The 14,511-nt window shown below is 34.6% G+C and overlaps 1 protein-coding gene across 1 annotated transcript; it reads left to right on the top strand.

Annotated features, from left to right (window-relative positions):
• Window positions 1–3,881: 3,881 nt before the first annotated feature.
• On the top strand, window positions 3,882–14,455 carry LOC128998628 (terminal uridylyltransferase 4-like). The gene is made up of 3 exons (XM_054424848.1): window positions 3,882–4,101; window positions 11,009–11,100; window positions 11,909–14,455. Exons 1-3 carry the CDS (start codon window positions 3,966–3,968, stop codon window positions 13,004–13,006), a joined length of 1,326 nt encoding a protein of 441 aa, XP_054280823.1. The 5' UTR covers window positions 3,882–3,965; the 3' UTR covers window positions 13,007–14,455.
• The last annotated feature ends 56 nt before the right edge of the window (window positions 14,456–14,511 follow it).

The following is a 14,511-nucleotide window of genomic DNA, read 5'->3' as shown; positions in this document are numbered from 1 at the left end:
ATTTAACATTGTACAATTTTTAATTGGAAATGCAGTGTCCACTATTCCTAAGAATACACTTAAAAAGTAATCAAACTTATCATCTAGAGTACACAAAGAATATAATACCAACCAATTAACTTTGCTAAGCAGTAGCCCAAAATAAATACTGTTAATATCATCAATTGATCTTGTAACTTTTTTAAAATTTTTTGAGTATTTATTCTGCTTTGTAATGTCTTGAACAGAAGTAGATTTGAACTTGCACTGAAAAACAACGCTGTCATGATCTGATACCAACATGTGTTCAACAAAAGCAGATACAATTCGAGAAGAGTGAATAGAAACCGTTATATTGTCTATGCAAGTGCCTATACCTACCCCAGTTAGGTTAGGTCTAGTAGTTAGGTTAGGTTAGGTCCAATACAGTAGCCTACTATGTTATTTGGAAAAACATGTCGTATCAAAATGACATATCATTTTTCATTATTATGATTTCATATATGTTTAATAATTAGATAATAAGCACATCTGACTCGAAATATTTTTGTAAGCAAAGGAAACACCACTGAAATAGTAAATAACTCTTAAAATGTGAAGGGTAACTGAGAGGTATGCAGGTGTGAAGAGTTGACTGTGCGCTATTTTTAATCTATGTTGGTATACAGTTTGTGAAAACAAAAGGAAAGTATACTCAAGTGCAGTCACCTAAAGCTTTATACAGTAGACCCCTTCTTAACCGACCCTAATGGGACCGGACCTAGGTCGGATAGCTCAAAAGGACGGTTAAAATGGACAATCCCTAAAATCACAACATAATGAAGTGTTTTTCATTTGGAATATAATCATTATTTTGAAGTCATACTTTCATTATTTATGAAATAAACTACTCTTATCTCCTTTTTCGTATTGATAGAAAAGTCACAAATAAACACAAAACACGGTTAAGTCAAATAGGCCTACTTTCAGTGGAATATATTATAATACTAGGAAGAGTCAATAAAATTCCTATTTTAATAACTTTAGTACTGTAATGTATTAATTGATGCTTTCCAAATCCATCGTAATACAGTACAGAACCTTTTGTCGAAATTAAAGATACAAGCAACCATTTTGTTACAAGACAGGATATTTATTTATAGCCTCTCACTGGAGGCTCAAGGCACAAACTATCTTGACCTTGGAATTGGTAACCCCCCTTCCCTGCCCGCCCTACAAGTTGCGTTGTATGTTTACTCCAGCGATAAGATAATCAGTTCTCAAAATCGTAATGCATTTTATAGGGGTCTGCGGGTCAGACTTTTTTGGTTCGGGTCGGGTCGGGTCGATAATTTTGGTCCTCGGGTTTCGGGCCAAAATCGGGTCGGGCCAAAAATTATTAATTACCGGATTTTTTTTCTTTTTTTAACTCCTATCCGTGTTTATAATATTACTTGAAAATAACATATGGAAAAAGATTGTATTTATGTATATTATTTCATGTTCATAACTTATTTACAGCTTAGGAGTTGCCTCAACTGCAAGAAAGAAGAAAATATTTTTTTTTTATCAAGCCATTCTTTCCCATTTTCATAACTGTTGAAATATCTAAACAGCTATATTACAACAAGTTTGTAATGGAACTTAATATAAATGGATCATAAACAAATCAATTAACCTTATCACAAGTTTAGGGCCTGTGGACTGGCTTCAAGACTGCAAGCAAGAAGAAAATAAAAATTCTATGTTTCCACCATGCAATATGAATCATTCATTCCCTGCCTCCTAACCTCCTAAGTACAAATACCTCACACTTACAATAGCATTATTAGTTACATCATCATAAATAAAGAATTATCTATTATTGGCATTAGTAGGCCTACAGCTTTACATAGGAATTATTTTTTATAGGGCCTAAAATAGTAATAGACTAAGCAACATGACAAGTGGAGAACTCATTGAAGAAAAGATATTGTGTAAACTAATTTACTATAAAACTCTAAAACAATAAATAACACACACACATTTTTTATGGTATAGTTATAGTAAAGACTGTAAAAATTGCATATCATGTCATACACAGAGTTATAGGCACAGTTATAGGTATTACAAGAGATTAAAATCCTAAAACAACTGATTTTAGCTAATAAATGAAAAGAATTAAAAATCCATAAACTCAAGTCAAACAATATCACAATTATTAGGTACCCGAAAAGGAACTCTTAATATATAGAAAATTATATTAAATCAAGAGAAAAGAAAGTTAAATGCTAATTTGGCAACATAAGCAGACAGCAGAGACATTATAGTGCCCTAATTAGCAACACAACTCAATGTTTTTGAAACTGTAGGGTCTTTTTCTCGGAAGGAAGGGTAGTAGAATGTAAACAAAAAACCATGAATCACTCTCACAGCCGGGCCCGGGGACACTCAAGGTTACAGACCCTCCCCCTCCCCTCCCCTCCCATCTTACACAACCCGAGCCAGGCCCGGGGACACTCAAGGTCATAGACCCTCCCCCTCCCCCGCCCCTATTACACCACCCGGTTGTTCCACAAAATACAAGTAACAAAACAAGGAAGTAGAGACAAAAAGATATATTTTCTTTATTCAAAAATATAAAACTGTTACAGATAATTTCCAAAGAAATTAATTCATGGTAGTTTGTGTCTTGTAAATATTGTATTGGATCTTAGAAATATCTTTTTTGAAACTCAATCTAACTTAAGAAAAAAATAATTTTACTGATGAAAACTTTCATAAAATTATAAAATATTTAGGCCTAACTTCTTTGTAGACTTGTTGATACTTGATACTTAAAAAAAAAATTAAATGGTGACCATAAAATGCCGAACCAGACGATCAGAAGTGTTGTTTTGTTTTGTTACTGAATGACAAAAAGGACAATAGGAAAATAAAAGAACAAGATACAGATCTGTACACTATATCAGATATTTCTTTTGTTTATAATTTATTATGTAAATAAAATACTAAAATATAATTTAAACTAGGTATGGAATAAACAATAAATAATTAAACTGGTACCTCTGGATAAATAGTCTTTCTTTTGACTTCGTTTTCTTTGCACTGTTGCGTCACGGCTTTTGTTTTGTCAGTAGACGACTGGCTCTGGCTAGTGACAGTAAGGCAATAATTGCTCTGTTGTGTCTTTGTTCTTAAACGTGATCAAACTTAATATTTAATTCTAATTTTAACATTTTAATTCCTCTGTAATAATGTATATAAGAGTGTTTCTTTGAAAATTACTTATTATAACTTTAAAAATAGCCTAATAATTATTTTTTTGGCCCGACCCGATCTTGGCCCGAACAAATCTCTGACCCGACCCGGTCTCTCGGGCCTTCCGCTGGCCCGACCCGACCCGAAAAAATCGGGGACCCGCAGACCCCTAGCATTTTATGATGTTATAAATTTGCCACACAGATAACATCAGATGTGCTCCAGCTACGAACGATGATGACAAACTGACAATAGGCTATGCTTTATTTTTTTTTATCAATACAAAATAACTTATTCTTAGTCTTATCCTGTGGAGATGATAAGCGTATGGTTCAGTTCTCATCACCCTGCGTGGGAGCGGAAATGCCGAGATTCCTAGAGAGCGGCGGTTAAACCGAACTGCTCTCAAAGCAAGGTCGGTTAAAACAAACTGTATTATTTTACGATCGAAGGCGGATAATCCGATTATCGGTTAATACGAGGTCGGTTAAGAGAGGGTCTACTGTACATACCTTCTGATTACAGTTAGGGGTGACAGAAATAGTTTGTGATCTCAGAATACTCAATCACGACAGGGAAGGTCGGATAACTGAATATCAGACAATAAAGACTGAAAGACTCTACTGAATTTTTGTACATTGACATTTGCTCTTTCATACAACTTTGGTGTTTTTCAGGACTCTGTTTGGAAAGGCAGAAACAAAAACTTGCAATCCGTGGGAGAACTTTGGCTTGACCTACTTGTTTTCTACACGGAGAAATTTGACATGCTTAACAATGTCATCTGCATAAGGTGCAGTCGAACTGTAACAAAGTTTGAGAAACTGTGGATATCAAAAGGCATAGCAATCGAAGATCCCTTCGACTTGTCTCACAACTTGGGATCAGCCCTAACAAGAAAAAGTATGTTTTGATAGTAGTAAAGTTAAATTAAATCAGAATATTATTTATTTCCAAGAAAGTAAAAATGATAACAAAAACATACTTGTTCATACAGCAAAACTAGCTGCGTACAGTTCCTAAATAAACCACATTAGGACATTAGTAATATAAATAAGAATAAATGGTTAAAAAAAATATGTAGTATTTAATAGAATTATATAGTAGGTCTACTAACACATTGGGAAATCTAGTGGTTTTTAACCTCTCTTTTGCCCTTCTCTTAGTATTGTAGACCTGTTCACAAAACACTGTAAGTAGATATGACAGCTCAGTTGCAGCAGTTGGAACTAGCCAAGTTGAACCATTTCATGTCAAAGAAGCATACCTGATATTGTTTAATTTTGTCAAAAACAAAGAGATCATTTTTGTCTTAGGCCTACCACAATGATAACACATTTCCTCACTTTTAGGTTGGTGCTAAAGTTACGCTTTTAACATGTTTAATGCGGCTGCGCGATGGCCGACCTCTGCTAGTGACACAAACATCTAATGCGCTGCGTGGACGAGTGCACGAAAACGTTTAAATTTAGTTTCATCCAAATGAGAGGCATATACTGAGTCCCAGTCGTTGTGTACATAGTTTTACAAGAACCCAACAAATAGCAGCACTAAACAATACTGCTAGCCGACCCTGAGTATTGTCAAATGGAGGGAAAAAGCAGGGGTGAATTACCTTATATACTGCAAAAAAACAGACAAGCACAATTTTTAGGTTAGGTTCCTTCCACAATGCTCCAATACATTCAATCATTAATGTTAACACTACAATAAATTTGTAACCATCTCTACCAGCAATAAATTAGTCGGATCAGAAAACAAACTATACCAGATTAAAGTGCAGGGTGCGGCAAAAAACCGATCTATTTTATGCAGCGTACTGTTCAGCAACAGGTCGTCTGAGAGTGGTGGAGTAGCTCTTGGATAGCCTACACTATGCCATTATCTGTGGTCATAGAGCAGGTGTCACTTGAGCAACGTTTGTTTGTTATCGAATCGAATTAAAAAAGTATTGATTCATTCATTGCAACTCTGCGGCAGTTCCCTGCATTCTTTTAATTAGGGCGGTGTGGATCTGTCAAATAGCACAATCATATGCTGTGTTACAAACTTTAGACCAATGGCTTCTGCTGGGTTCAAAATGAAGCTGACAAGCCGTCCAAAGAAAATCGGACGCCAGACAACTAATATTCGATAGAGTTTGTGCTGCTATGGAAAACAGTCCTCGTAGGCCCGTGTGAAAACAAGCACCTGCTTTGAACATGTCTGACCGCTGTTACACTAACTTTGAGGTGTGATCTAAATTCTTATCCCTTCAGATTAATTTAATTTGTATTAATCTGTTTAATTTTGTTGATTATACAGATAATCGCAACGGAACCTCTCCATGTAAACTAGGGATGGACGGGATTGAATTTTTAGTTTGGGGCGGGACGGGATTTTTATTTCTTTCCTAATTTTCGGGACGGGACGGGACGGGATTTTTTCTTGTGCATAAAAAGAAAGTCTTGAGTATTGCAGTTACCAATAAAGAAAATCAATTTTTACCGTTTATGGCACTGACCTATAAAAACAAAAAAATGGGTAACAATTTACAGGTACCTATAGAAACTTGTGACTCACGGTCGAAATGACTCGCAGTTACGGGGTCATCGTTGGTATGACTCGTGGTCACGGCATGATCGTCGGCACAGCATCAATCAATCAATTAATCAATCAAATATTCTTTATTCACAAAGTTTAGACAATATGTCTTGAATAGCGTCATTAAACTAACATAAAAAAAAATTATAAACTAAATAATTAAAATCATTCACAAAGGATTTATATAGTAAAACTAAAAAAAAAATGAGTGCTATAACTTAAAAAATCACTAAATCTTAGAAGGTTACGTCAGAGTAAAACTATAGGTAGTATCTGGAATTCAAATGGTCGTTTCGAGATTACAATTTAAAAATTCTTTGATGGAATAAAATGGGTTTCTTATCAACAAGTCTTTTAGTAGGCTTTTGAATCTGTTTGTATTATTTTCTTTTTTAAGTGAAATCGGTAATTTTTGAAGAAATTTTAAGCCTGCATATGAAGGTTTTTTGGTATAGAATTCTAAATTATGTCTAGGAAGGTTAATTTGAAAGCGTGTGTTATATTTACTTGCAGTGGATAATAAATGAAATTGTTTTGCATAAATTATTGACTCATAAATATACAAACTGTAAACTGTTAATACACCCAATTCAGGAAAGATATTTTTAACTGAATCTGTTCTTTTTAATTTCATGATCACTCTAATAGCTTTTTCTTGTTTTATAAGTATTTTATCCAAATTTGCCTTAGTTGTTGCTCCGTAAATGGCGATTCCATAGGATATGTGGTAATGAATTAGAGAATAATAGATTATCCTAAGAGTTTCCAAGTTGCAAACCTTGGACATCAGCCGCAAGGCATGAATGCCAGATGATAATTTATTTACTACATAGTTTATGTGATTATCCCAAGATAGATTTTCATCAATAACCAGTCCCAGAAACTTTGTTTGGTTTACCTGATCAATTTTGTCTGTTTTTATAAAAATATTGGGTTCAAATGCTGTTATTGATTGTTTAGTTGAAAAGGATATTAGATTTGATTTTGTTGTGCTGATAAGCAGATTTCTTCCATCCAAAAACTTTTTTATAGAGAGGAGACTCCTGTTTGAGGATTTTTCAATAATTAAATTGGATTTTCCTGAAAACAAAACATTAGAGTCATCAGCATACAGACACATAGATCCATCACTGACCGGGATCATCTCTGGTAACCCCTTAATGTAACAGAGGAACAAAAGAGGCCCCAAGATTGATCCCTGGGGTACTCCATATCGTAGTGTCTGCCGCTGAGATCTAAAGTTTTCAATATATTTAGTATTTCTTTTCTCTATTACGTAGTCCACTTCAACAAACTGTTCTCTGTTTTCTAAATATGAAGTAAACCACCGTAATTCTTTTCCTATTATTCCTAATTCATTTAAAATATTTTAAATTTTTTTATATTTAAAATATAGTTTACAATGTGAAACGCTGTCAAAAGCTCTACTAAGGTCTAAAAATATTCCAATTACTTTATCACCATTATCTACTGAATTTATAATTGATTCAATAAAATCTATACCAGCTGTTATTGTAGATTTTCCTGGTCTAAACCCATGTTGCTCCTTATCAAACACTTGATTCGTTTCAAGGTAATTAAAGAGCTGAATATAAACAACTCGTTCAAAAATTTTTGAAAAAACCGGTAAAATAGATATTGGGCGATAGCATGATGGATCTGTGGGGTTTCCTTTTTTGAATATGGGAATAACTTTGGCTAATTTTAATTTGGATGGAAAAATTCCCAAAATCAGATAAGAATTTATTACATGTGCTAATGGTTTTAAAATATATGGTATAGATCTTTTAATTATTGTGATAGGTATTTCATCATACCCCGTTGAATATTTATTTTCCAAAGAAAGTATTAATTTTCCAAGATTGTCTTCAGTTATAGATTCAAACTTAAAATTTTTAATAATGCAAGATTTTGAGGGTTTCTGTGTTACCGTACCTATTGTTGTTGTTAATGGTTGTGAAACATATGGCAAAACAAGCTTTTCAACTGCAGTTGTAAAAAAGTTATTAAATATATTACTCACTGCCAGTGGGTGTGTTACTGTTTGACCATTTTGAATAATGGTTTTATTTGAAGTTAGATCTACTGTTTTCGACTTAAGTTTTATTTCTTTTTTTACAATTTTCCATGTTACTTTAGTTTTATTAATGGCATTTTTTATCTTTTTGCCGTAAAATGTTTGTTTCGCTTTGTTAATTGATTCTTTAAATTCTTTTTTCTTTATTTTAATAATTTTACTCATTGCATTATCTTTTCTTCTCCTACATAAATTCTAAAGTTCTGTTATTTCAAACTTTTTCTCTACTATTTCACCTGAATTCTATTTACCATCATTGCACTTTTTTTCCATACTAATTACTTTTGGAAAATTTACATCAAAATAATAACTAAAAATAAAAATAAAAACATCATATTTTACATCTACAGAAGATTGAAAAACATCAAACCACGATTCATTACTTAAATCACTTAAAAATATCATAACATCATTTTCCTTAAATTTTCTACATTTTTTCTTTACTGACTTTTTTTTCATGCTTTTTAAACCTACTAGCTCCTAGGTGGCATATTGGAATGGAAGTAGTATGGTTGCCAATAGAATCAGTATTTTTTACAGGATTATAAAAACTTGCAGAAAAGTTTTCATTGTCATACCAATTTAGTTTAAATTTAGGCCTAAAGAAGAAGAAGACCATGGTGAATCACTGACACTATATTGCCCATTTGTATCACTCACACACACACTTGATGACATTTCTTCTTGAGGTTGCTCAGCTACCTCCTGGTCTCCAGGTACGGCATCTTGCTTGTCTAGTTCCTGAGGTGCAGGCAGTGATGGTGTGAATATCTTCTGTTGCATAGCGGGAAGGTCCTGTGTTGATGACTTCACTTGTAGATGTTGCAGCAGAATATGATGTATGAGCATGATCGTCGGTATGACTCACGGTCGCGGCATTATCGTCGGTATGACTCGCGGTCACGGCATGATCGTTGGTATGACTCACGGTCGCGGCATTATCGTCAGTATGACTCCGCGGTCACGGGGTGATCTTTGGTATGAATCCGCGGTCACGGCGCGAACGTCGGTATTACTCCGCGGTCACGGAGCAATCATCAGTATGACTCTGCGGTCACGGGGTGATCGTTGGTATGACTCACGGTCTCTGCGGGATCGTCGGTATGACTTGTGGTCTCTGCAGAATCGTCGGTATGACTCCGCGGTGATGGCACGTTTCGGTATGACTTGCGGGATCGTCGGTATGACTCGCGGTCATAGCACGACCGTCTGTATGACTCACGGTCACGGCAAGATCATCGGCTCGGGGTCGCGGCATGATCGTCGGTATGACTCGTGGTCACGGCACGGTCACGTGTGTTCACGGAACTATCGTGAACATCTCTCGCAATAGCGGCTAGTGACCTGGTCATCGTCACTCGCGAAGCGGCAACATCGCCGACAATCAGACCAAATCCCGTCCCCAAAAATTCCCGAATAAAATGTAATCCCGTCCCGAAAATCGGGAATATTTTTTTTCCGAAAATTTCCCGAAATTTCGGGATCCATCTATCCCTAATGTAAACCTGATTTAAAGAATGCATGGAAATGCCGCTGAGTTGCAATGACTGAATCATAACTTTTTTTAAACAACTCTATAACGCGCATTGCTCAGGTGACGACTACTCTATGATTACAAATAATGGCATCGTGTAGGCCTTCCAACGAGGCTACCCCCACCACCCTCAAACGACCTGTCGCTGAACTATGCTCTGCAGAAAATGGATAGTTTTTTTGCCGCACTCTGTATAACACTGGCTCAATAAGCGGCAAGCGAAAGAAAGTCTTACGTCAGTGGCTTACCTCGCATTGTAACTATAATTTCCAAACGGCTCTTTGACGAGTGATGGATCCGCAGTGGATGTGTCAGATGTTCATTTTTTACTTGCAAAATTATATTGTTAATAAATGACTGTATCAAGAGTAGTTATGATTGCTAATTTTTGTCCAAATTCATATTTCTGGCCCATGAAATATTTTGTAAAGACAAAATACCTTTACCTGTCAAAATAGTCCAACGATTATTCAGTTGAATTGGCTTACATGTTTCATGAAGACAACATTTTTAAACCTTGCAGCTTTGTCCAACAAATAAATAAAACACACAGCACAAACATAAAAACAGAATGTATAAACAAACATCTATTTAGTGTTATCATGGTAATATGAGTCCAGGAGTATGCTACCACCCCTGCGATGTGTTGTGCCCAGTGCCCACTGTTGTCAGCTAGATCATGTCAATAGTTACGGTCAATCTACTGTAAACTTATTCAGATAGACAAAATAGCTGAATACCATGGTAAAAGCTGCTTTTTACAATAGCAAAATCAGATGGAAGCTATATTTTTTATGGCAACCAGTAATGGTAGAACAAATAAAGATAAACCAAATATTTTTGTGGTACAGTGGAGTTCCGATAATCCGAACTTCGGTAATCCGAAAGTCCGCTTAATCCGAAACGAAAAAATATTTTTAATTTTTTTAAATTTGTTTTATTTAACATTTAACGGAGTTAGCTGTACCTCTTCAAAGTATTCTGTAACGGCCGGGCGAGATAGACTTGTTTTAGAGAGTATTTTAGTAAATATTTTGCCATTTTTTTTATTAACATTTTTCATTTTTGTCCTGGGTTCCAATCCCGCCAAATTACAAATGGATTTTATTTAAGTGATAATTCTGCAGCCCCCAGGTCTAGCATAAAGTAATGTGAAAAACAATCCCGGGCTCGTGCCTAGCTTCCTAAAACAAAAAAATTTAAAATATTTTTGTAAATAAAAAAAAATACGCTTAATCGGAAATGGATCCGGTCCCAACAATTTCGCACTAACGGGACTCTACTGTAATTAGTTACCTAATAGTATAGTATAGTATACCTATAGTAAAAAATGGTTTATTACACTGGCCGGAATCATCTTTTTGACCCTCACTAATTTTCTAATCTCGGCTTCGCCTCATTCTTTTAGCTCAAGTTTGTGTTGATATTAGTCACTTGGACCTTTTCGATGTAATTTACTATTTTATGTTTGAGGCTCAATCAAGAAACAAAATTTGCCCCTACAATTAATTTATTTTTAATAAATTCACATTAGCCTTGTACTGAATTATAAATAATTAATTGTATTTAGTTACTGTACTAGGAAGTTTACACATTTTGTTTTGTTCTATTTTTAGTGTCGCTGTACATCATTAAAGCCTTGAGAAAGGGACGAAATCATTTTGCAAGACCTGTAAAGATTCAAATGAGAGACTCCAAGACAATTGAGGTATGACATATTTCACTTCTTATGGTACAATTAATTAAGATTATTTAATTAAGAGTGTTATGTGTTTAAAGTGAAGTAAAAATATCAAATATTCATCAAAAACCTGTTTCTCCAGATTACAGTTTTATATGTAAAATGGCTTTTACAAGTAACCCTACATAGTTTTTGAAAATATGTGACAGTCTGCCTAAAATCCTGTTTGAGCTAGTGAGGCGTTCCACAGTTTAATTGCACCAAATAAGTCTTTTTTGCGTGTGAACTGTGTTTTCTATCTATTTATCCATTGTTGGTTTTCATAGAACAGTGCAATACAGTAAAAATTGATTTTGTTTGTCATTATTCTTGTGTTGTTGTATTACTGTGTTGACTTAGTATAAACACTATGATGTGTTTCTTAATTAACATGGTTTTGAATTTGGTACAATTCAAAGTGGTTGTAATACTGATGAAATTCTGCCATTGTACATTTCCATTACTTTTAAAAGTTAAGTACTGAATTCTGATTCAACTTACTAAATTCAATAATTCATTAATTAACACTGGTTGAGATTAAGGGACTTTCTACATCCCTTTCATTAAAAGTCTTGTGTGAATTTGAACCCTAAATAACATGTTAGGGTTTTTAACAATTGTTACGATACATATTCTTAAAAAATAAAATATTCAAGTAAATTTATTTTTGCATCAAATTCCTTAAAATTAAACTATTTTATCTATAACATCATACTACTGATAAACTATAAGATGAAGTACAACTTAACTGTAATTATTTACTAAACCTGTACGTCAATTATAATCATTTTTTCAGGCCTATTTCATGAATGTACGAGAGTTAACTGATGGAGAACCCCCCAACGACCGGGGTTGCAGGGTGTGCAAATCTATTGGCCACAAAGAACGAGAATGTCCACAAAAAAGAAAGAAGAAAGGGAAAAAGGGTGCAAAATCCCTAAACAAACCTCGAAATGATGAATCACCTTCAAAGAAAGCTCCTATTAGTGAAGATGAAGATTTTAGCGATTCTGACAATGAGAGCTCCGATCAAGAAGACAACACGAGTCAAAGAGAAACCCCCAAAAAAGTTGTTAATCAACCTCAGTTCAAACAGAACAGAGATAATAATGGCAACAGTAACAGAGCTAAGCAATCTAAACCCCCTCCGAATAACAAAGCACGACCAAACTCAGGGTTTAAGCAAAAACCCGAACCAGCATCCAAGATTCAAGATCAGAATGGTTCATCAGGTTCTCAGAGTTCTTTTTCAACCCATCCTAAAACTCCTATTTCCATTCCTAGGACTCCAAATCCACAAGTAGCTCCCATGAATTCTAATGGATCTGCATCTCCTAATACCTCCAATAGCGATTTGGCTAACACAGTAAAGCAAAACAGCGTGAATACTGCTCATATTCCTACCAGAATTTTCAGCAATTCTTCTTTGAACCCTGATTTAATACCCGCGACAGTAAATTCTGTTTCGTTTCCAATTCCACGTTTCCAGATCCTACCAGAAACTGTGAGAGGAGGGATACCACCTCCTCCAGGATTCAATCCGTTGGTCCAACCCCAACCATTTTCTGGATTGCCGTTTAGGATTGCAGCCCCAAACCAACAATCGCCTTGGGTTGCAGATAGCATTCCGAGACCTTATGTCCAAATGGTGCGCCCACGTCCACCAATGGGCCTCCCTCAAGTGCCAGGAATGCTAGGCCCCACCGAACAGCGCATCTGGGGCCATTCCACCTCTGACCCACCCACCTTTGCCCCTATGCCTCGGCAACCTTTCGCTCCTCGTTACTTTGATAGAGAATCAGCTGATATGAAACACACACTAGGTTTAGAGGCAGAATTAAGTGATCTGCAAATCAACGCCAAAGTTTGTGCTGGATACCCTCACAACCTATAACACTAAGATAGTGTTACTCCTACTTTGTAAAAGCAAACCACCTTTCCTGACCCCAAACTCAACAACATAAAATACATATAAAAATTTGTGCACAAATCCGCACAAAAACTTTGACGAAACATCTTAATGAGATGTGTATTTTGTAATCATACTTTAAGCACATTAAGGCTGTGACAGGTACACATTCCTTTATGTTGTGTATCATTTTTATTTGACCCACGAACCAATAAGAGTTATCGATGGTTCTTAATAACGCATGGATATACATATCCATGTCTTTTTAACCTGTCATTTTAATTGTTATATTTTAATGTAAAATGTATTGTTTTAACTTTTAACCATATTTATAGATGAGATAGATATATGTATTTGTTATATATGTGTTGGCATGTCCTAATTTACCATAAATGATTAGGTAGGTTTTATTGAATGCTATCCTTTTAAATGTGAATCACATACTATTTTTATAACCTATTTTTGTGACTGTAGATTTTTTTATTTAATTGTCAAAAGATAGGCATAGACTTTCATGAGATTATGGTTGACCCTATTCTTGAAACAAAATTGCTTGTTTTGTAGTGTATCTCAAGAATATTTTACCCTTTTATTTGTGATAAAATCCTCTTTTCCAATTTATAAAAATATTGTTTTAACGCATTATGTTTAGCAAATTTAATTTTCCGAGTAAAAACATGGTAATGATGTCAAAATATAAGCAGAATAAATCCAACTCATGAACATGACAACCTATGAAGTTGTTTGACACAGGTCTTTGAGAGTGTGGAAAACTGTGTACATGCTGCACTAAAAACAACATTTTCCTACAGTTGCCTAACAATGTACATGTTCTCTCACTGATTTGAGAAAGCAAAGTGTCCAATTCGCTCATCAGTGAGACAATGTTAACATTGTCTCACTCCAGATTTGCAACGCACTGGCTGTAAATCAGCTGGTCAGCTGTTATACTGTTGTATCATTAAAATGTCATATTAAAAGTTCACTTCTGTTTTCTTTACCAATTTATTTGTTTTATGTTTATGGTAACTGTTGGAAAAATATAATGTGCAACTCGAGTGAGGCAATTGCTCACTAGTTACACAAATAACTATTCATAACATAAAAAAACACATTTAAGGCCAACTAGACATCTCCTATTAGTTGAATTCATAGTGTTATTCAACAAAGCATAATTTTCAACCCTTGTTAAAATATTATACTGTGACATGTGCTTGTTAATATGTATGTATGATAAATTATAGTGTTTATATTTTATTCTCTGTATATTCAAAAGTATTTTTTGCTGATTTGATCCATTTTAGATTTTAATGAGGTATAATAACTACATGTAGCCAGTCACATTAATTTTAATATTTTTAAAACTTCATAGTCTTTAAGAATTGTTCAATATTTTTGCAATGGTGTTATGTTAAATAAAACTTTTTTAGATAAGTTTTGTTTTTCTTCCCCAATACCAATCTTATAAATCATCCTTAAACGTAAGACAG

This window comes from Macrosteles quadrilineatus, unplaced genomic scaffold (genome assembly GCF_028750875.1).
Source record: "Macrosteles quadrilineatus isolate MER2022 unplaced genomic scaffold, UCM_ALF_1.0 Scaffold_7__1_contigs__length_78375512, whole genome shotgun sequence".
In the NCBI taxonomy this organism is placed as follows: domain Eukaryota; kingdom Metazoa; phylum Arthropoda; class Insecta; order Hemiptera; family Cicadellidae; genus Macrosteles; species Macrosteles quadrilineatus.
Note: the sequence above shows the minus strand (reverse complement) of the source record. Positions and strands in the feature narration are given on the sequence as shown.